The sequence below is a fragment of the Cylas formicarius genome, unplaced genomic scaffold (genome assembly GCF_029955315.1).
Source record: "Cylas formicarius isolate icCylForm1 unplaced genomic scaffold, icCylForm1.1 PGA_scaffold_1__22_contigs__length_36826433, whole genome shotgun sequence".
In the NCBI taxonomy this organism is placed as follows: domain Eukaryota; kingdom Metazoa; phylum Arthropoda; class Insecta; order Coleoptera; family Brentidae; genus Cylas; species Cylas formicarius.
Genome location: NW_026844264.1, coordinates 5211520 through 5234558, shown reverse-complemented (window position 1 = coordinate 5234558; position 23039 = coordinate 5211520). Strand labels below are relative to the sequence as shown.

The 23039-nt window shown below is 33.7% G+C and overlaps 1 protein-coding gene across 9 annotated transcripts in view; it reads right to left on the bottom strand.

Moving 5' to 3' along the window:
- LOC132696963 (basement membrane-specific heparan sulfate proteoglycan core protein) overlaps nucleotides 1-23039 on the bottom strand; it is a 571468-nt gene that overhangs the window by 116580 nt on the left and 431849 nt on the right. For 5 of the 9 annotated variants that reach the window (XM_060662152.1, XM_060662155.1, XM_060662154.1 and 2 more), the window contains 5 exons: nucleotides 14733-14855; nucleotides 14065-14184; nucleotides 13216-13326; nucleotides 9794-10021; nucleotides 6373-6489 (listed from right to left, as the gene is read on the bottom strand). In XM_060662152.1, coding sequence (XP_060518135.1) covers nucleotides 6373-6489; nucleotides 9794-10021; nucleotides 13216-13326; nucleotides 14065-14184; nucleotides 14733-14855 — 699 coding nt within the window. The remainder of the gene's footprint in view (nucleotides 1-6372; nucleotides 6490-9793; nucleotides 10022-13215; nucleotides 13327-14064; nucleotides 14185-14732; nucleotides 14856-23039) is intronic. The other 4 variants (XM_060662158.1, XM_060662159.1, XM_060662160.1 and 1 more) reach the window with 2 other exon arrangements.

Here is a 23039-nt window from a genome sequence, read left to right as displayed (position 1 = left end):
TGATCTTTTTATTTTCCACAAGGTTTTGCATGCGTAGTTGATCCATGTTTCAAATTTACTATTTACACCCACATGTATCCTTACCATTCTATGGTCACTACCCGTTGTAAACTTATTAAGTACTCTTACATCTATTATTATTCTTTTTCAGTGGATAAAATGTCAACCTGGTTTTTGATTTTTCCGATAGGACTTATTCATTTATCACAGTGTTTGTTCCTTCGTTTCAAACTTCATAACCGAAATTACCAATAATATCATAAAATCACCTATATTAAGCGGGTTTTGTGTTGTTCCATAGCTTTCGATGTCCTCGTAAAATATAACAACATCATTATCGTCGTATAATATTCTAAGGCCATATATTTTGGGTTGATCTTTTTATTTTCCACAAGGTTTTGCATGCGTAGTTGATCCATGTTTCAAATTCACTATTTACACCCACATGTATCCTTACCATTCTATGGTCACTACCCGTTGTAAACTTATTAAGTACTCTTACATCTATTATTATTCTTTTTCAGTGGATAAAATGTTGTCAACCTGGTTTTTGATTTTTCCGATAGGACTTATTCATTTATCACAGTTCATAATATCATAAAATCACCTATATTAAGCGGGTTTTGTGTTGTTCCATAGCTTTCGATGTCCTCGTAAAATATAACAATATCATTATCGTCGTATAATATTCTAAGGCCATATACCATGCCTCCCCCAGATTCCACGAGGCAGACATTCTAGGTGTGTGATTTGAAAGGTTTTCAACACTCTTGAGGATCGCATTTAGTTGATTTAAAATAAAAAGTAATTTTTGATTAACTAAGGTTGGTCATCTGGGATTAAAATTTTATTACCTTTACCTTAACAAGATTCTCAATTAAAGTGCTATAGGAGTTTTAAAAGAGTTACCACAAGGTTTCGTAAATAATTGATATGTTCTTACAGGTAATGGAAAGGTAATCGTTTCCATCATCAAACAAAAAATGTCAATTGGATAGTTCTCTCGGAAGTTGTTATCAAAAGCCCATATTGGTAAAAAAGTTACAGTAACCCGTTTTATGATAAAAAGGTATTTATTTTTATAGTGTCCGCTGTTCCGCAATAAATATGACTTTATTTTATAACTAAATAAACCAAAAAAGTATAACGTTGAGATAATTTACCATTGAAGAACGACACTTTCATCTTAAAATGACCTTGACGTCATAGCAAGTAATGGCAACATCTTTTTTTCCTTTCTGTCCTAAAGTAAAGAAAAAGAAATATACGAAAGAAAACCTACCGGGAGTCGGAGTGGGGCAGTTTTCTTCGTCGCTACCCCCCAAACAATCGTTTATGCCATTACACCTTTTGTAATCTGCGACGCAATAGCCTTCCGCACATTGAAATTCCGATTGGCCGCATCCTAAATTAATCATCACCCAACACGATAAGTAAATGAAATGGACTGAAAATCTGTACACGGCGTGCTGTTAGTTCCCTTCCGGGGAGAAATAAAAGTGCCTCCCAATCTGTACAAATTTTTGAGACGATCCTCGGCCTCAAACGTTCGATGCTACCTGTATCAACCAATGGGTGCGCCGCATTCCGCATAACTCACTGTTCAACGTGTGACACGTGCCATCAAACACGATCGTCAAAGTTAGTAACAATATAACCTTACAGATCCGCAAAAATATCTTCGAAAACCAAACAAACAATAAAATATATGTACAACGTTTCTTTTATCCTGTTTTAATTGGCATTCTCAATATAATCCGCAACATTTTTCGTTGTGCGTACAAGGTGCGCAAAGCGTGTTTACATGCATGCCAGCGCAAGCGGAGTGCGTACCAAAATCGTGAGGCAAATCGGGCCAAAAATGCTTTTGAGCGATAGTTAATTTTAAAAATCCTGCATGTAAATGTCAAGTGACACTCTCATTCTACATGGTGGTCAAATCAGCCAAGTAAAAAAATTATAACTAGGAAGCGACATGGACGGGTAGAAAACCGTATATGATATTAAATTATAAGTTGATAAAAGAATATTCCTGGCAAAATTCGGCATCCTTTGGGTTCATCAATTTCAATTGTTGCGCATCAAATAAAGGAGATGTCTGACTGATTTAAACGGTTATAATATTTGTTTAAATCAACACAGTCGAGCAAATTAGGTTTCTTTTAAAAGGGAAAACCTTATCCAGAAAGAAAACATACCTGTAACAAACTGGAAACTAGACAAAAATGCAAGAATAAACTTCTAAACCACATATCGATAACTTCACGTGTTCAAGAGTTACTAAAACTACATCTGGTTAATCCTGATCTTAAAACTTTGCCCAATACTTTTCATTGCTCGCCATAGCTCCTGATTCACTTCAAACTTTTTTGCAGAATATAAGCAACAGTGATGTGCCATATTGGCTTGGCGTTTCTTTCTTTTCTGTAGTGTTGTTCCCTATATCTGTCTCACTTTCTTGTATTTCCGAATGTTTTCGAGTGTACTTCTAGGATTTTCCTCCTGTTCTTCATATTGTCCATTTCTGTGATTACTTTCTCTTCTAAAACATTTCATTTCGAGGGCTGGAATTTTGCTTTTTTGGTGAGTAATCATTTTTTTTTTCAAAGAAATTTGCAAGAAAAACTGCTGCGTCGATTGTTGTTGAGTCGAACATGTTGAAGTTTCGCCAACCATCCTAGTGGCTTCTTCAGAGCGTAACTAAAGAACTGAGTCAATGTCCACAGTTCACATTCAAATGTAAAAATTGATCGATATATGGTCTTGAAGTCATTTATATTAAATTTTGCTTTTTTTTTATGAAGTTATTATTCATATTCAGGTTTTCAGTTGTTCTCTATTTCTACTCATAAGCAGTAGAAACTTGTGACTAGTTTTGTTTGTATTTGTTTGTGTTCATCATAATTACTTCCGCTTTAGTTTTATATAAAATCTTCCAGTGGGTTGCTCGATATGGTCATGCTATTCTGTGGATCTTTCTCACTTCCTGTGATTACAACTATATCGTAGGCAAACACTTCTTCAGATATTTCTCATGTACTTACCAGCCTATATTGACTTTCCTTGCCATTGTTATACAGTTCATCTTTGGTTGTGAATGACTATGAAATTTTATTTTAGTATATGGAATATACATTTTCTGGAATATATATTTTCATCGCCCTAATCATATTAGTATTCGGCTAGAATGTTCCATAATTTATGTCTCAGTACCTTATCAAACGCTTTTTCCGTATCAATAAGGTGAAAATAACACATTATTATGCAAATGGCAATAATTAAAATTTAAAATGCGTCAAATAAAAATTTTAGGCAATTTCTTATATCAAAATGTTAAAGGAAGCTCTTCTGGAAATAACTCTTAAACGCGTGAAGTTATCAACATTAGGTTTCAAGCTTTTTTCTTCAAAATTTCATCTACTTTCTGCTCCTGTTGAAATACTTATACAATTATATTTGAAATTTCGGAGAAACTTTAAAAACGCTTTAATATTTGATTTGGCGCCCTCTAGGTATGTTCTTTTCCTAAATATATAGGTTTCCCCTTTTAAATGAGTCGAAAATAGCGGATGAGTTGAATTAATGTTGTAGGTATTTCAATTAGTAAGAAATTTCATTTCCCCCTCCGCATTTATTTAATGCCCTACAATTAAACTTGATAAGTCCAAAAAGATGCAGAATTTTGTAAGGCTAGCAGTGGTCGTATTCTCTTAATCGACTTACAATAAAATATTATTTAGTAAAATGCCGTTTTCTACGCGACTATAGATATAACACACCATGGGAGCATAAGAGCTGGACAATAATTTCCAGTATTCCCTTTAAGTCACTTTAGTTATAACAATTTTTATCGCAAATCTCTACAATTCGTGGTTTACTTCGATTATGATTCAACCTGTATAATGATTACTATATTGGTTTATCTATAAGATCTCTGTTTGAGAATGCTTGAATGCTTACATTCCTATATATGTCCACCCAAATAAAAATGCATAGTGGCATTTCAGAAAATATTTGTCGTAGAGACTTGCAGTATAAAAACTTGTATGATTTAAGAAATTCAAAATTATGATTTGTTTAAATTAATTTTCCTTTTCCGATGATTTTGGTGAGGTATAGAGTTTTTACCAACCTATTTAATTAACTCTTGACTACATTTTTATGAAAAATGAAAACTCCACAATGCTCCACTTAATTTGTAGCGAATCTGAACATAGAACATAAAAATTAATGGGTGCTGCAGATTCAAACAAATCAAGAACTACATTTTTTGGAAGATGGAAGTCCTTTTTAACCCGATTTCAAAAACATATAGTTTGCGAGTATTCTTATTATCATTTTGTTTCACCCTGACAGATATTAATACTGTCACCTACTCAATACTTATTAATACTGTCGACTACTTTTAATTTTTAGAAATTCAATTTGTTTAGCATATGGCTTATTTTTCCTTTCCCAAATATGCACTAATGATCTTCTGAAGAGGTTTATAAATGTGTTGCGTACTATACTTTTCTTACGCGACCATTACTTTTTGGATAAATTATTGCAAAACGAATGATGTGTGAGGTAACTATCAGAACTGACTTCAAAATAATATTTTAAATATAATGAAAACATTTGGTAGCTGGTAACCCGTAACTAAACTAGTGGAAACGCTTGAATTGGCACACAACAGTGTTTAATGAGGTTAACGTTGCAATATTTACATTAAAAATTTAGGCCATTGTAAATCACCAGAGTTTATTTTTAAATTTAGAATGGATAGAATAGCATAGAATAGTTGGCTGATGACACAGCGGAAAGTGTTATAGAAAGTACCAAAAGTGAATTCAGTCAAAAAAAAAAGATGACTGCATGGAATTTCACTCAGCTTATAATAATTAACAAACACAGATAGTAAGGACTTAAGAGAATAATTTGACCAAAACTTAAGTTGTAAAAAACACGTTACTGAAGTTCATAAAAACTCTTGTTTGTTTACTCCTCGTTCTAACAACATACTAAAAATTGCAGAGATATACTGCGTATCCTTGGGTGATTTAGTTTATAAGCATTTTAAAGACTTGGCTGATGACAAAGTTATAGTTCACTATGTCAACCCTAGAACTATTGGTACAAGTACAAATTATGTGCAGCAAAAATATGTATGGCACTAAATGCCAGCACTAAGTCACTAGTTGAACAAAAAAAAATCTTTAACCTAATTAAAATTGAAAAAATATAATTCTAAATTAAATGAGTGACTCCATTAACAGTATTGGACAATAATACTAAGCTCTTAGGTTACAATGTGTTTACTAGCTAGCTTTACTAATATGATAATTTTGTGATTTACAAAAACCAAAAATACATCGGTAACTGAAAATGATCTCTTAGCCTGAATAGGTTTATTACTTTGTAAATCGAAATTTTTGTAATCATTATGCATTCCTATGTGTGCAAACAAGTCCACAGGGCTTTGTAGGTATGCATTAAAAAGATTAATTACGTTTACGTTAATTATGTTAACACGAAGGTGTCATAACCCTAAAGTAGGATTCATAACATCGTCCTTCGGACAAATCCCTATGTTTATGGGCTGATCTGTTGCGCAATTCTTGAGATATTTCACCTTTTATATACTTTTTGAACAGCCAGTATATATTCTTGAAATCGCGATGCAAAGGACTTTCATTGCAAGTAGAAATATACCAAATATTTTTTAAAAGAAATGTTTTTATCAATGTCAAATCATACAACTTTTACATAAAAAGTTTTTACCAAGCCCTTTTAATAAACTCTTCACTTACAGAAAAGCTTAAGATGACTGTGACGCCCCTCTTGAAAATCGGAACATATGGCCATTTAAGTGATAAAAACTTTCACCGCAAGTCGTTAAGGCGAATAGTTTCGGAACTCAGCACTTTGCATTGTTAGAGAACCACCCTGTAGAAGTTGGTATTTCCCAAAATTACGAGCTAGATAATATTAAACGCATTACATCGATGAAGCACTAGGGAGAAGAGTGGTTCCCATTTCATGCTCGTTACGTGTCTTCGGTATGCGATGTGGGGCTGATGCACGTTAAGTGTCCCATTCAAAGTCCCGAGTAATTGAAAAAAGAGAACGTTTTCAGCTAGAGATAGCCCCGAGGGAAAACGTAATGGCAATGAATCGAAAAATTTTCCTTTTGCGGTTCTACGCGATCCTATTTAATAGGACACTCAATGTGGGTCACCCTGTATTTTGTAGAAAGTATCTGTGAAATTGTCGCTTCCGAGTCGTAGACCGATGAGGGAAACAGCGAACAAGGTAGACTAATAACGAACAGCAGGTTATTCTTCACACATACAGGGGGTTAATAACGAAACTCGGCAACATTGACCTTACCAGTGAGGCAATCGATTTCGTCCGTGGAATCGAGGCAATCGTAATTGCCGTCGCACCTCAGTACCTCCGGTATACACTGTCCGTTGTGACATTTATACTGGTTCTGTCCGCAATACTCTAAAGGGGGACATTTCGTTTACGAATCAATGGGATATTTAACCACGCGGGAGGTCGCACATCGATATTAGCCACCGGGTTTCGAAAATAAGAGACGTAAGCGAACACAAAAAGCCCAAATACAGACCGCGATAAAGAACGATAAGGAAAGAGGAAAATCCAAGAAAAGTGGATATACTCGGCCGAAACAAAATACCGCTCTTATAAGAAAAATAACAGCAGCTTCTACAAGTAGAGAGGGAAGGGAACGCAAAATACAGACGCAGAAAGACGAAGCGAATTGAGAATTTGAGTACGACATAAAAGACGAACTAACTACTCTCTTCTGCGAATCAATTCGGGCGATAGTATTACGACTGCGTATTAAGTAAGCGGCTTTAAGGTGAGAGGCCTCCCATGAAAGCGGATTTTGCTTCTGTTGCATCGGTTTAGTTCTAAAAGAGAAAAATTATATCTGACTCGAATTACAATTACGTCATTATTACATAAGAAAAATTAAGATTCATCGTAGTAAATGCCGGTTCATTTGAAGGTCATTCGTATCCATCTGGCTTCATAGCCTTGTCCTCCTACCTACAACCCACTCTTTTCCCTTTACACTGCCCTTATCCTCTCCCGCAATTCCTCCCGGATCCTTATCAGCCAAAAGGAGCTCGTCACAGTTCAGATTTTATCTTTGCGCTAACCACAAGACATGGTCCTTTGGTTACCACAAAAATAATATCTGAAAGTTCTACCAGATCACCACAGGGAGGGATTGAGGGAGGAAATGAGGGGGACAGGAAGGAGGAAGTTTAGAATGGACGGGAAGGGGCGAATGGGTCGTAAAATTGTTCTTAAATTTTCTTATGACTTCTTAAATTTTCTTATGACATAATGACGTAATTGGTGGCTGAAATCTCATTACTATGCTATAGATATCACCTAACATTATGCGTGTAATACGTTTTGGGCAAATATTTACACCCCGATTCTCAAATTTGAATTATAGCATATTATGCAACAAGTTTGCGGAGCTAACGCTTAACAAACTAGTGACTTGAAAAGTTTATCAAACGTGTTGTATAATATACTTTTTCTGAGACTATTATAAATTCACCCAGCGTCGTATGACGTAACCAGTAAAAGGTGTCAGAATATCATTATTATTTAATATCTACCGAAAACATCCGATTGTTCATCAACCTGTGACTAAAGTGCCGAAAATAGCCCAAGTGATATGCGACAGTGTTTAATTAAGCTGACGTCGTAAATGACACGACACGTACTATACCATTTTCGGTTTCCAGATGTTTTCAGCAAATTTTACACACTGGTAATATTTTGGCAATTGTTAGTTCTGATTTCTTAATTCTTGGTCAACACTGGAGATAAAGCAAAACGAATATTTTACTTTGCGAGTGAAAAATAAGCATTTTCTGTATTCACATTGGATCCTATTACTTTTCAATTTCTTGCAATTTCCTGCAATTAAATCTAAGCTAAGCCACATCTAACGTAATAGTACTAAAGAATTGGTAGCATTTGGACAGGTTTCAGAAAAAAACACTATCCAAGTTAGTCAATTTTTTACCATATTCTTCGGGACTAATCACACACATAAATTACCACGAAAAATTATCCATTTTAGTCCCGAAGAAGACAGTAATGTTCCCGAAACGCTAACTACATAAGAAAGTGATTTTTTTTATAAACTCAGCCCAACATATATCAATTGTTTCATATCGATAAGAGAGGCTGTTAGACATTTTGTTTCTGACGTTATAATATTACATTTTTTTGCCTTTTGATTTTCAACTACTACTACTACATTATGAGATATTGTTTCAAGTTACTATTTACAAAACTTCCGGATTCCTACTGCATCGGTTGTTGTTAAAGTCGAAATTGCTAACGTTTCGTCAATCATCCTGTTGACTTCTTCAGAGCCTAACTGAAACCATCACGTGTGTGATGTCAGTTTCAGTTATGCTCTGAGGAATCCAACAGGATGATCGGCGAAACGTTAACAAGTTCAAGTCAACAACAGGACGCAGGAGGAATCCAGAAGTTTTGTAAATAATATTAAATTAGCCTATGGAAGTTGCGTTGAAAAATTGTTTCAAGTTTTTTGTCTGGATAAATTGAATTCCAACTTTATATATTTTATTTACTAGAAAAAATTAAGGCAAAAGGAAGAAATTTAGTCGAGATACAATAAGTACCCGGATAACATATTAACTTTATTTTTTTTTAATAATTGGATTTTCTGTAGTGACGTTATTCAATGTAAATTCCTGCCATCGTATCAGTCAATTAACAGCTGATGTTACTTTTTTTTCATTTTCAACCACTACTACTTGCTAGATGTTTTTTTTTTAATATTTGCTTGGATAAATTAAATTGCCACATTGAATCAACTATTATGCAGAATTTAATTTTGTACGTCAAAAATAAGACAAAATTAAAAAGATATTGTTAAAAGATGTCCCAAAATTTATATCTAACAAACAGGTAGAACATTATTTAAGAAACGCTTTAACAAACTTAAAAGAGCGTATAAAAAAAGTTCCGATTCTACCTCAACCATTAATTTAAATTCAGAAATGCACATGTTTGTTTCACGATTTTGATAATTTACATAATGCATCAAAAAGGAAAAAACAAAATTTGTTGAAAACTACGTTAAATTCAAATTCGTAAATCTAATATAACGTTAATTAATTATCTATTACTATTTTTTATATATTACGTTCATATAAATAACTGTGAAAATCTGAACATTTCTTGTTTTAATTTATTTGTGTCAAATGGAATTTCATCAAGTAAAATCTCCGAAAATATCCGATTACTCCAAAACCTTTGCGATAATATCCAGGAAATATCCGTGGCACAAGAAACTCACATGGTAAAATGGCGCTTCCCGTACTCTAGCAAGTACTTACAGCAAGGAGACAAACTAAATTCGTTGGAATCTATGGTGATTAAATGAAATATTCGAATCTATTACTCAATGAACCAATTGGATTTAAATGCGACTCCGTTGTTAAGTTTAAATTTATAACCCTATACCGGTAATTACCAATCTATTACTACCTGTGAAAATCTGAACATTTTCTATCCAAATTTAACTGTGTAAAATGGATTTTCATCAAGTAAAAGCCACCTGAGTTCAAACAATTTCTTGCCTGCGTCATTATTTTTTCATGAGAATATTTATTTTTACGTAGGTTTAACCCTCTCCCTTAAAGCCACGTTCGATGAACTGAGCGCGAAAATAGCCCGAATCGACCGTGAAACCTCAGAAAATAAAAGCAAAACTAACCACACTGCTCTTCGTCTTCGGAATTGGGACAGTCGCCCACGCCGTTGCACCTTTTCGTGACGTCAATGCAAGACCCGTCACCGCATCTGTAGTGATCGCGCGTGCAATAGGAACAATTCTTTTCGTCGGACCCGTCACCGCAGTCGATGTTATGATTGCATCGATAAATCTGATCGATGCAATCGCCATTCGAGCATCGCCACTGGTAGTGCTCGCATCGTGTAATATCTAGTTTATTATTGAGCGGGTTTTAAGCCACATAAACTAGGTTTCGGTGGGAGGGACATAACCATGTATTCGTCGCTTCCCCCCGTTATAGACACTTTTGGACGGTTCGGTACAAAACCTTTCTCTGAGTGCAAATGCCACCACCAAAATGGTTTCTGATAATTGCCTTTAACGGTGATTTCCTTTACTAATTTTACAATCCGGTCGTAATGGACATATCAAATAACAAAAATTCCTAGAGAGTGACAAAAATCCCATAAGTAATTATCATTTTTCTATGAAGCGGTAAAAAATATTTCTGAACTCATTCAATTATCTACAAAAATGGTCCTTATATTTTTTTTGCTAAGAATCATCGTTCCTAAGATGTGACAATAACAGCAGTATTGGCAGGTATGCCAATTGTACGTTACACGTCCTAATTTGGTTAATTTAAACGGATTGTCCCAATTATTTTTGTTTACCGGAATGCTTAAGTATCTCCAAAACTGCAACACTATTGTCAGATTCCGTGATGATATTTATAATTCCGGTAACCTTTTACTCATACGATTCTAAATACATTGCAACAGGGGTAAAGCTGACAACACTGCTTTTAGGATAACCAGAAACTACCAGGTATTGAATTTCATCCTTCCAGCTTTACCAGTTGTGGACATATTCAAGGGTTCGGGTACATTTTCTTGAAAAAGCATCAGTAGTGATTATTATAAAAAAAAATTTGACTGAGACTGAGATAAGCAGGACTGTTAAGTCTACTAGATGACGATGCATGTTAAGAGTAACACGAATAAGATATGTACTTCTGCTACACAGAAACCTAGAACCAATTTGGATCTGAGCAGCGGAAGACAGAAATTTAAGAATAATTGTGATTGTGGGAAAAACTTCCACATAGTATTATTTACAAAACTTCTTGATTCCTTCTGCGTAGATTGTTGATGAATCGAACTTGCTGCCCTTTCGGCAATAATCGTGTTCGCTTCTTCAGAGCTCTACTGGCATTCTATTCTGTACCTGTTTATATATTGTTTGAGGGGGTCGGAGTTAAATGAGGTGCATGTCAATTATAAACAAAAATGATGGAATCAATGTAGTAGAAGTAGTTTGTTTGACTATTTCTTCACAAGAGATACAGAAATGATGAGCACTTACATTGTCGTGTCGTTATGAAAGAATTCCTCATCACAATAAAACTATTTTTTCAGAAGATGTCCTTTTATGACTTCTCTAAATTTGTAACCTAATTCTTTTACCCTTTTACGTTGTTCGGACTCATCTCATGTTATAATTATAGTTTTTGGATGAAGAAAATAAATTGTCTTTAATAGTATAAATAGTCTTTAATAGTATAAAAACCAATTAGAGTGAAATATATGAAAAGAAATGGCAAAGGCATTATTCCAGAACCACTGAACTCGAAGAACTTAAACCTTAAAGATGATCAAAGAAGCAGTGCTGTGCCAACAATGGGAAATCATGTGAGTGAAACAAAGCGAAATAGGGCGACTTTTGTTTATTGCAATAAAGAAAATTTCGCGAGCGCTGTATTTTTGATACGACTAAAATTTGAGCCTTGTTTTGTTTAAGAGCATCTTTAACAGTTTTATTGCGGGGTATATAAATAGCCGAGGCCCTGATATTGCACCCTGAGTTACGCCATATTTGATACTACTCATTTCTAACAGTCGTTTAAGAGGGATATGGTTCTATCTGGCGAATAGCAACTGAGGGTTTTGTGTGCCCTTTTCTTCACTATAGTGTAGTGACTTTCGCTTTCATAGGATAGGAAAACTTGCAAAACAGAATAAACCGAATGTTTTCCTTTTTAACAACAAAATATCAACTGTATCTTTTATACAATGATTTGTATTTAAAATTAGTTTGATGAATTAGGTATTTGATTTTTAATGAATGAACAGATTTTGCGATTTTCTATATTTGGACAATTCATAATCAAGGAAGCAGAAAAGGAAGGAAAAGACATGAAGTTTTATTGCGTCATGGATGACTGAATCCCAAATGGAAGAGAGAGGGAGAGAGAGAAAAATCCATAAAGTAGTGCACCTACCATAACGTAGATTAATATTTATATTAATATTAATATCAGTATGAAGTAAATTCAGTATATTCTCACAAAATTCCCCCAAAGGAGGCGTCAAATAGAATCCGTAAGATGTGGAAGTGGGTGCTTATAATACAGAATGTAACTCCTTTAACTTTTTGAATCGCGAAATCTTCAGACCAAAAGTATTTAAACCACAATTCAGGTTTCTATTTTTTTTAGCAAAACATCGTTTTCAATAAAAATCCAGAAAAACAAAAATTTTTATGTTTCACTTTGATTAACTTATTAAACATACATCGATGAGGACTTTTAAAACTTTGTTTCTACTGGGTACCCAAAACTAACCAAAATCAACCCGATTGGAATTTTTATTTTATTCTATTCTTAGTCCGACTGACCGGATTGTTACACAATTTTGTTTACGTATTGTACTTTTTGAAAAACGTAGGTATAGATACACATAAACTTGTTTCAAATTTGAAAAATAGCACGTGCAAAAAGCAACAATGCAAATCCCGACATTTCCAGGTTTTCCATTGTAGGTTGACATTTGAAAAGTTTATAAACATATCCACGAAAGCGCCTATTTTAACAATTATCCAAGCGATTCGATCAAATTAAAAAAAAAACAAACAAATCAAATAATCAGATGAAAGAAAGTCCTTAAAAGTATTTACAGATTAATTAAAAATAATACCCGAGGTTCAGTAAGATGTGATGGTTTACACTTGTATGATGCTTATGAGAAATAAGATTATTTCTTGATATATTCAAATAACAACTCCCATTTTGGTGGCTGCATCTTGGAACGCAAGTTCATATTTATTAAAACTTTCCTATAATTATAGTGAGTCTACTTTTACCTCTAAAATTTTATGTAATTCCTCAAACAACCCCTAATGAAAAAAATATTTTGAAGTTTAAAACTATTTATAATTAATTCTCAGCAATTCCCAATACTTGCAGGCGATACTAAGGTTAGCATTCTAATTTACCAAAGTTGAGTTATGTTAAGTTAACTAATTTAAGGTTCATATTAAAATTATGTCCGCTCCCTAACCATACCCAAATTACCGCCACCTTATAGATTTTATCAAATGCGGCAAATTCGTGTTAGAACCCATACTTTCGCATCCAATTTCGTCGGACTGGTCTTGACAGTGGCGTGTTCCGTCACATCGTTGCGCGTACGGTATGCAAAAACCATTGAGACAATGGAAATCCGTATCGCGGCATGCTGCAAGTGGATATTGTATCCTTACAATGACAGACGACGGATAAAAATGACTGGATATTTTACCATTTAGGATATTTAATGGGAAAGAACGCTACATGGCGGGTAGATTACGGGACGCTACGTTTAGAAAAAAAAATCCGTTAAGTTGGGGTGGCGTAATAAGATTCTGATCTACATCGCTGCCAAATTACCATCAAGAGGATTAATTTTCAAAATTTCATAGGAACTCAGTTATCATGATAATCTGATATGTTTCGAAATATCTCAATTGTCATGATATTCTGATATACCCAGCTGGAATATGGAAATTTTTTAATTATTATGAATTTCAGATATTATATCCAGCCTGGGTGTCGAAATTTCTGAATTATCAGGATATTTCCAGATGAATCTCGCCTTGAGTATCTAAATTTCTCAATCATCTTGATATTCTGATATTATGGACATCAGAATTTGATAAATAATTGCTTGTATATCTAGAGTCGACAGCAACAGGTATTGTGTATTGCATTTCCTGTGAATGCGAATGACTATTTTATGCCGATAGACCAAAAGTTAATATATCGGTTTTCAGCATTAGACAGATGATGGTAACTTTGAAACGATGCAATCCCACGAACAATGGATATTACTACAGAAAAGGGAATGAGAATGTTGAAGCGGATACTTGACATGGTCTCTACGAGAAGAATACGGACATCACAAATGGACTGATTGGGAAAGTCTTCAAACACTTACGACAATTTTTTTCATCGCTTTGATCAAGACATTCGTACTGACGATTGCACTGCCATTCTAAAGGTATGCACTCTCCGTCATGGCACCTAAACTGGTCTGGCCTACAGGTTCCCAACGTTTCTGTTTTGTGTGTGTGTAAACATGCAAATTTACCGTAATCAGCGTTAGACATGTCACATACGCAAATGTAAACTGACTGTATTGCAATTGCAATTGCGTTGAGAGGTTATTTTTTTCCGTTTTACAAGGTTCTAAAATATGCAGATGGAAACTAACGTTTTGCATACGTTCGGCTAGGGTTGAAAAAAAAAACAGTACCCTACATGATTACATTTAAACCTAATAAGTAGACGGTATAACATGATTTTAATACCTAATATCCATCTACACTATAGAACATCTATAATGCGTAAGTCTGGCCTCGTTTGCATTTGGACAAGCGAACATAACCTCAAAAACACAACTGCATCCGCAAGCTAGTACTGTACATGTTACATTTCGCGATCCACAACCCCCAGTAAAAAAGGAAAACATGCCCTTCGTTGTGCAACTGCAATAGAAGCCGGGCAAAATGTTCAAGCTGTTACCAGTGCCAGCCATAATCCGAAGCGGTTCTTTTTCGATCCATGCCGAACGAGAGGTAGAAATGAAAACGGACAGAAACTTACGTGAGGTTTGACAGCCGTATTCGTCGTGCTGATTCCTGCACTCCGGCTCCCCGCTGCACCGCAAATAGCTGGGAATGCACTCTCCATCGCCACAATCGAATTCTGATTCGCTGCATCGGGACGCTGGAAACAAAAAGGACGCGTGCTAAAGATTTGTTTCCATAACATCTAGAAAATGAAGAAAAATGAAGATATATATATCATGAGAGAAATTTCTCAAAAGTGCTGTTTAGTTCGGCAATCATGACTAGCTTGACTTTCCTAAAACAATTAAAAAAAAATCAGTGTTATACTCAATGTTTGTCACATTCTGTGGGAGTTAACACTTTTATGTCTCTGTCTAGCTCAATGCATAGCCTATCATATTTTCTCAGCGTCCTGTTTTTTTTATTCACTTCACATTACAAGAGGAGTTTTATAATACCAGATTGCATACTGCAAAATGATGAATAAGACCTGTGACGACGTAGTCTACACCTTAATGCGATGGACCATCAACCCCATCTGCCTGAAGAAAAGAATACCAGCGAAAAATAAACTAATATCGATCAAGCACAAATTAAACCAATCAAATCAATATTAATCAGTTATAAGGAGTAAGGGAGGAAACACCTGATATTGTCTTTTTATTTGTTTAATGTAATAAACTGTAATTGTTACGTTTGACATTGAATTCAATATTTTATTTAATAAGTGAAACAAAGACATAAATAAAAAAACACAATTTTAAGAAAGGGTCGGATAGTGTTAACAGAAATTCCCACAGAATTGAGTATAAAACTGGGTTTTATTTGAACACTGTATATGCCTAAAACTAAAAATTAATTACTCTATAAAGGCAGCACATTTTGAAGACGAAACTTTTATAGTTATGAAAATGAACAAACTGAAATATTCGAAACATTTCACAAAACGTATGGCTAACAAGCAATATTTGAAAGGACGAATATTTTCCAGTTTACTAATTTTTGAATGAATCCTGTGATTTAATCTATGGTTCATACTGTTTCGATAACAGCTGTACGAAGACAGGTAAGTCAGTTAGGTGATTACTTTGGGACGCAATAAGTTTCCAATTTTAGGTAGTCCTAAACAATCTGATAAGGATTATAATGCTACATGCGATTTATAAAAATTTTGAACCAAATTGTTTGTATACAGGGTATCCCCAGTTGGCAACAACGCAACCCATCCCATTTTATGTAAAATATTTCATACAAAATACTAAATAAATGTAGGACTCTCCAGTTTATTTCAGTGAATATTCAATTGCAAAATACTAACTTGGGAATTTTTTTGCGGGATGGTGATTTTAATATTAATTAACTTTATAATCAAAAGACTGAGGTCAGGTTATTTAATAGTTCTGCAGATTCTTTGGGTATCCGACCAACCAACTAGAATCATGTGTGCTGAATATTAAGATCAATAGAACACCAGCTTCATTTATGGCACTCAGAAACTTTAACAAACTTAATTATGACAGTTTTAAATTTTTGATTTTGGAAATGCCGAAGATAAAGTGAAATTTTTGAGTAATAATATTTTAATGCTTCTCGATACACATGCACAATTTGAAACAATCCGAGTGACTAAAAATTATGCGCCATGGTTAACGGACATCCTCAAGGAAATGATAAAACGATGTGATAAATATTCAGCTAAATTTAAAAACAATAAAAACCCGGCCTATTGGAATTGTTTTAAGGAGGCGTAATACGATGAACATGATCAACTGAATCAAACTCGGAAGGAACTATGGAAAGCGTTCAGATCGTTGGATTTGGGTAAAGGTGGAAGTAGTGATTCGATGCCAAAACAGTTAGGTGTTGAAAATATAAACAAACACTTCATTAATAGCAGACCCAATCTCCTGCCGGATACTGAATTAATTCATATTATCGAAGAAACAAACACGCTTCAAGCCTTAGCTTCTCCTTTACAGGTGTTAAGGAAATCGAAATAATAAACCCAATAAATAATATTAAAACTAAAGCTGTAGGGGTGGATGGTATGTCAATTAAACTTTGCGTTCCCCACATATTCACGCCCATCACACATACAATAAATTTTTATTTACAAAAATGTATATTTTCTGAACAATAGAAAAAAGTCTCAGTTATTCATCTGCCTAAATTCCAAATCCAATGAATTGTATTAATATCAGACCTATCAGTGTCCTCCCAACATTCTCTGAAATGTTTGAAAAAGTAATTAACTAACAGCTTCAAAAGCATTTGTATAATCTCTAAGACTCTCTTATACCGGTAAATCAATCAGCTTTTAAAGCTGAACACAGTTGCACAACTGCCCTTTTCAAAGTTACAGATGATATTTTTAAAGCTCTAGATGAACGTAACCTTACTGTTCTGACTCTCTTGCATTATTCAAAAGCTTTTAATACGCTCAATTTTCCTTCGCTAACCGCAGTTTTAATTTCTGTAAAATCAGTAAATCTACTTTTTAGTTATAGTCATACGGTTCAAGCAGTGACATACAAGTTCAAATTATCTTCTTTTTTTATGTCTCAATAAAGACATTGCACAGGGATCTATATCAGGGGCGATCCTATTCTCCACATATATTTCAATTTTTTTTAAGCTATGTCTTTCATGTCTAAGTCATTATTATGCAGATGACACACGAGAGGAATAGGTAGCTGTTAATTACTATAAGAAAAACAAAAGTTCCCTTCTACTTACATTTAAAGAATCAAAGACAAAGTAATTCATAGTAGTGACACTGTACAAAAATTAGGTTTACTATTGGACAGTGAATTGTGGTTTTCAAATCAAATATCTAAATGCCTTCAAGCAGCTTACTTCAATTTAAAGGTTATTTACCAAAACAAGGATTATTTAAATAGAAAAACCAAAAGTATTGTTGTGTGAGTCATTAGTCCTATCACAACTTAATTTCTGTGATGTTATCTTTCGTCTTTGTTTGAATCACATTGATTTGATTGATTGATTGATGATTGACTGTTCGTATTCAGAAATTACAATACTGTTGTTTGAGACTGATAATCGGTGTAAAAAAAATTGAGCCTATAAATCACACTCTACAAATGGAAGATATATGCACTCGGTTTGCTTATTTTGTAAGATTTTGGTGATTAAATCTCCTCCTTTCTTATTACAAAAAATAAAATTTATAAATGAGGTGCACACTACCAATATTAGGTGCAAGGGGAACCTCACACCACCACTTCACTCACTTTATTTTATTATGTAATAACCAAATTTCTTAATGAATTACCAAGTAAATTAAATATAATAACTTTACCAAAAACTAATAAGCCACTTCTTCTATATCTTTTTGAAAAACAGTGTTTGCTAGTTAGTCGTAGATAAAAAAATAGGTAAAAGTTCAAATAAACGATATTGTCTAACGGTTATTGTTCCTCACTGTAAGATTACAAATTACATTGTGTATGATACTTCCGTTGCGTTCCTAGACACACTTCGGTAACTTTCCAGAGATCTTTTAGCATGAGCTTATGAGTGTATGATGTGCGTCTATTTCTTGTATTTATGATGTAGGTACGGGTGTGTATTTTGTTGACAATTATGGTGTTGTTCTTGTTGTTTGTATTGTTACTTATATTGTAATATTTTTATTTTCAATAAAGACAATTTATTATTATTATTATTATTACTTTTTCATAATTGTACATCTGCCCTCTATATTTTTTAGGCGTTAAGTTTTCAGGTTATGTGTTGTTTATGTTTATTATTGACTTGTGGATTATTGTAAATAAATGTATTATTATTATTAATATTATTATTATTGTTATCATTATTATTATTATTATTATTATTATTATTATTATTATTATTATTATTATTATTATTATTATTGTTATTATTATTATTATTATTATTATTATTATTATTATTATTATTATTTATTAATGAGGATGACAAATGATACTTAAAATCAAAATAAAATCTTATTTATCTTCATCACTTGGGGGCACCAAATTATCCCATTACTGACATAATTATGTTTCGACATTATTACCCATTTTCCAATATATAGTATGATCATTAAAAATTAGGTTTAACCAATAAGTAGGACAGTAATTATTTAGGTAATAGAATAACAAAAAAAAGATTAGTTTTGGTTAGTTGGCGAAACCTAATTTTCAAGGAGAAAATAAGCGGAGATAATAAATTAACTAAAAAAGTGAAACATCAAAATGTCGTAACGTTAGCTCCTGGGTAATTTTATCTTCTTCTAAATATTGTAAGAAACGTAACGTAGATAAACAACATTTTATTTGGATTTTTAATATGATTTATCAACTTTGTGTTTAGTAAATTCGGGATAATTGGCCATTAATAGCAACCGACAAAATGAAAATGCTCAAAAAACGGAAATTGAATTATTTCAAGAACGTTATAACTTTTTCAAGTACAAAAGAAACCAGCCACCTATCGGTGTAGTGTGGTGAGCTGTTCCTCTTCAAAACTTATTTAAAGATCAGATATATTTAAAATGAGGATGTAAACTTTTTAAAATTTAATGTGAAAACAACAACTGCCGATGTTTCAAAACAAAACTGCAGTGCAACCTCAAATGTCGTTAAAGTGATGCATGCATGAAGTAGTGATATATTATTTTAAAAGTTCACCCGTCATCACTTTAACAACAACCTAGTTTTATTAAATACTTAGTTTTGGTTTCAAATAAGTGTGTTATTTGTCAATCTTTGTTTTATTTCAGAATAAACAGAAATAAGAAGTTCTTCATGAAATGACACTATAACTATAATACTAGGACATATACGCATTTCTGTTCCAGGAGACAGTGTTAGAAAATTTGTAGCATGTTCCCTGCAGTCGCGAGAAGCGGAATCCGATTGCGTGGCGCAACAATTTTTTTCTCGGTATAGTGCCTTTAAAAATTCCCAATAACGGACAAAATTTGTACCAAGCGGGACCATTCACCGAACGAGCTGAATACGAAGAAATTTATTATACGAAGTTTTGCCATAAAGAAAGGCGACGACCCGCTTCGAATTTTCAATATTCCATTGTGACGGCGATGGTTGCCGTGAAAATTGGCCTATTATTACGATACCGTGGGGCCAATATCCCTAATCAAAAATCGTCGAACAAATTCAATTCGCTCCTATTAATTACAACGGTTGAGATTTCTAGTTTTTTGGTTGGTTCAAAGAATCGGTGATTTTTTCTTGTGCACATCAGGATATTGATAAAAAATGCTTTATTGTTTTTTGCACCGTTTGCAAATGGACATTTCAAGTTGGAAAAAAAACACGTATATGTTAAAATTGGGTGACTATAAAAAGTATACAGTAAGTTTTATATTTTAATAGCGCTTTGGGGGGGAGTCAGAGTATGAAAAAATTTCATTAATTGTCTTTAGAAACAAAAACATTACAAGTTTCTACCCAGATTAAAACAGGCGCCCTGTATAATAATTAAAATACTCTTCCACAGGAAATTTCAGAAAGGTTATATATATATATATATATATATATATATATATATATATATATATATATATATATATATATATATACAACCTTTCTGAAATTTCCTGTGGAAGAGTTTTTTAATTATTATTTATTTTATTATTATTTAATATTATATGTATATAATTAAATATTATATATATATATATATATATATATATATATATATATATATATATATATATATATATATATATATATATATATATATATATATATATATATATATATATATATATAATGTCCAGTATTCCTTACATGGTGGGCTATTGAAGAATTTCTTTCGTCTTTGGTTACAGTGTTGCGCACCTGTAACCTGTAACCTTCTGTTTGTCTGGCCAATGTAGCTCTTGTCACAGTCCTTGCAGGGTATTTTATACACTCCTTTTGCTGATGGAATTACATTGGCAATTTTCTTGTCTGCAATGAAGATTGTTGCTATTTTGTTTTTCTTAAGGACTCTGCTTATTTTGTTCCTTTGACATAAGGTAGGAGAGCTTTGGCCATAGGTTTTTCTTCTTCTTCTTTTTCTTGGGTTTTAGTGGGCCGTGGTCTTAGGGCTTTCTTTATATTGTACTCGGAGAAGCCATTCTGTCTCAAGGCCGCCTGTACAGCTTTTGTTTCTTCCTCTTTGTGGTCTTCGTCTGCCAGTGTTTCTGATCTTGTGATCAATGTTTTGATCACTGATTGTAATTGTGCCGGGTGGTGATGTGAATTGGTGTTCAGGTAACAATCTGCATAAGAAGAGTGGAAGAATGCATTTGGCAAAACCAAACGGGTTCCGACTAAATACGTTTTAGGATCAAGACAGCTCTACTGAACGATCGCTACACAAATGGGAGAAATAAACGCAAACACGTAACGGTGGCAGCAGTAGATATTTTGAGAGCCTAGTTAGTGCTGAATGAAACTCACACCATGCACACCAAACACATCAAGCAAACAGGTGAATATGATTGTCACGTAAGATAAAATAAGTTTGCTGGATATTATGTGATATCGACATAAATTAAAACAAGACTATTAATATTTAACCACTGATAGAATTAAACTTGACATATTCATCTGTAAAAATAAAATAAAACTTTGTAGATATACATTGATATCCTTAAAAAATAAAAATGGGCGGCATATATTTCGACAACTGTATAAAACAATTTAAGCCCAGGTAGATATTATGATACCTGCATAAAATAAAATGCAAAATTAAAATGAATGTCTTGTCAATTATGGGACTGTATAAGATTCATGTGCATGACAAAATCATAAATTTAACATAAATTTCAATATCTATTTCCAAAATGGTTGAATGTGGCATTTGTGTAGGATACCGGACATATGAAAATGAAAAAGATACGGAGCCACTAAATCAAGTTTATAATATGGACCTTCGATCTGTACTTTTGTGCAAACTTGTAGGGAGAAGGAGAAATAAAAGCGCATTGTTTTGCCTCTGTTATTTGTACCTCTTTATAGATCAAAGTTTTACATAAATTCCGACAACAAATCTATTATCTTTGGAGTGACTGTTGTGGTTCACTTTGTCAAATACTCTTGAATTTTTCAATGTTTGTATCCTTCAAAGAGAAGGACTATATGCAAATGGAATGCGATTCTATCCATTCCACAATTAAAAGAAAATTTTCAGGAAGGTTAATAAATGTAAGGGCTGACTATATTAGTTTGTTAAAACCTACAAGGAATAGCTCAAAACGTTATATTGTCGAATATTTAAATAAGAAATATTTTTTAAAATTTTCTGAAATCAACTTTGTCAATTCAATTGGTCCTGGACGTAAAGCTACGAACCCAACAGTTCAAGATATTCGAATATAAAATAAAGCTCAGTTGCTCCAATCGAACAGCAGCCAAATGGCTTTCAATGTGTTTTGTATAAAGGAAGTTATTTTGCCTCACCCTCTAGTACGTTATGTTCGATTTATTTATTTATTATAGGAAAAAACTGTCAGTATACGGCATCCCAGTTATAATTTCTCCAAAGTCTTGCTCTCTTCAGCAACCGTATAAATACAGCAGCCCGAAGTCAGGCCAAACTATTTAATTTACCGATTAAATATCAGGGCGCAGGAGCTTTTGCGGACATACTTCGCAAATGGAATACCCGTGATACCCGAACGCAACAAAAATGGCGGATTCTTTCGACGAACAAATCGACGCGTGCGTTTTAATTGATTTTTCGACCGATGTAATGTATATTTGACTTGTCGAAATGGAAACCGAAATAATTCACGAACCTCTTAGGCCGTCCATAAACAATTCACGCGCGGCCGGCGTAAAAAATATCTGCCTACAAATATTTATTTAATGCGTGTGTAGGTTATACACACGCTCACATACATCATGAATATGAAATCGGTACGTCACGGGACTCCGCGCTTTTCGAATAAATATTTTCCGCTCGCGCGGCGTTGCCCAACTTTTCCCATTAAATTTTCTGCGGACGTTGATTTTTCATCTTTTTCGTCGCCGCGCAAAATGCCCGCGCTATATTTGCAGCAATCTGGATGATTGCGGCCGGTTACCGTTTTTAATCGGGAAAGTTCCGGTTATTCCGACGGTCTTTCCACATGACGGTCGAAACGAAACCCTTTTTCCAACCGTCGAGGCTGTGTTAGATTTATCTGTTTAAGGTCACAATTCAAATTCAGTTTTTCGTAGAAACTTCCACTGGCTATTGTAATACTATTTAAAAATCATCTGGAATCCTCCTCGGTTGGTGTTGAATCGAACTTTGTGACATGTCGACGTAGAGTACCTCTTTACTAAGGTTCATATTCTTGAAA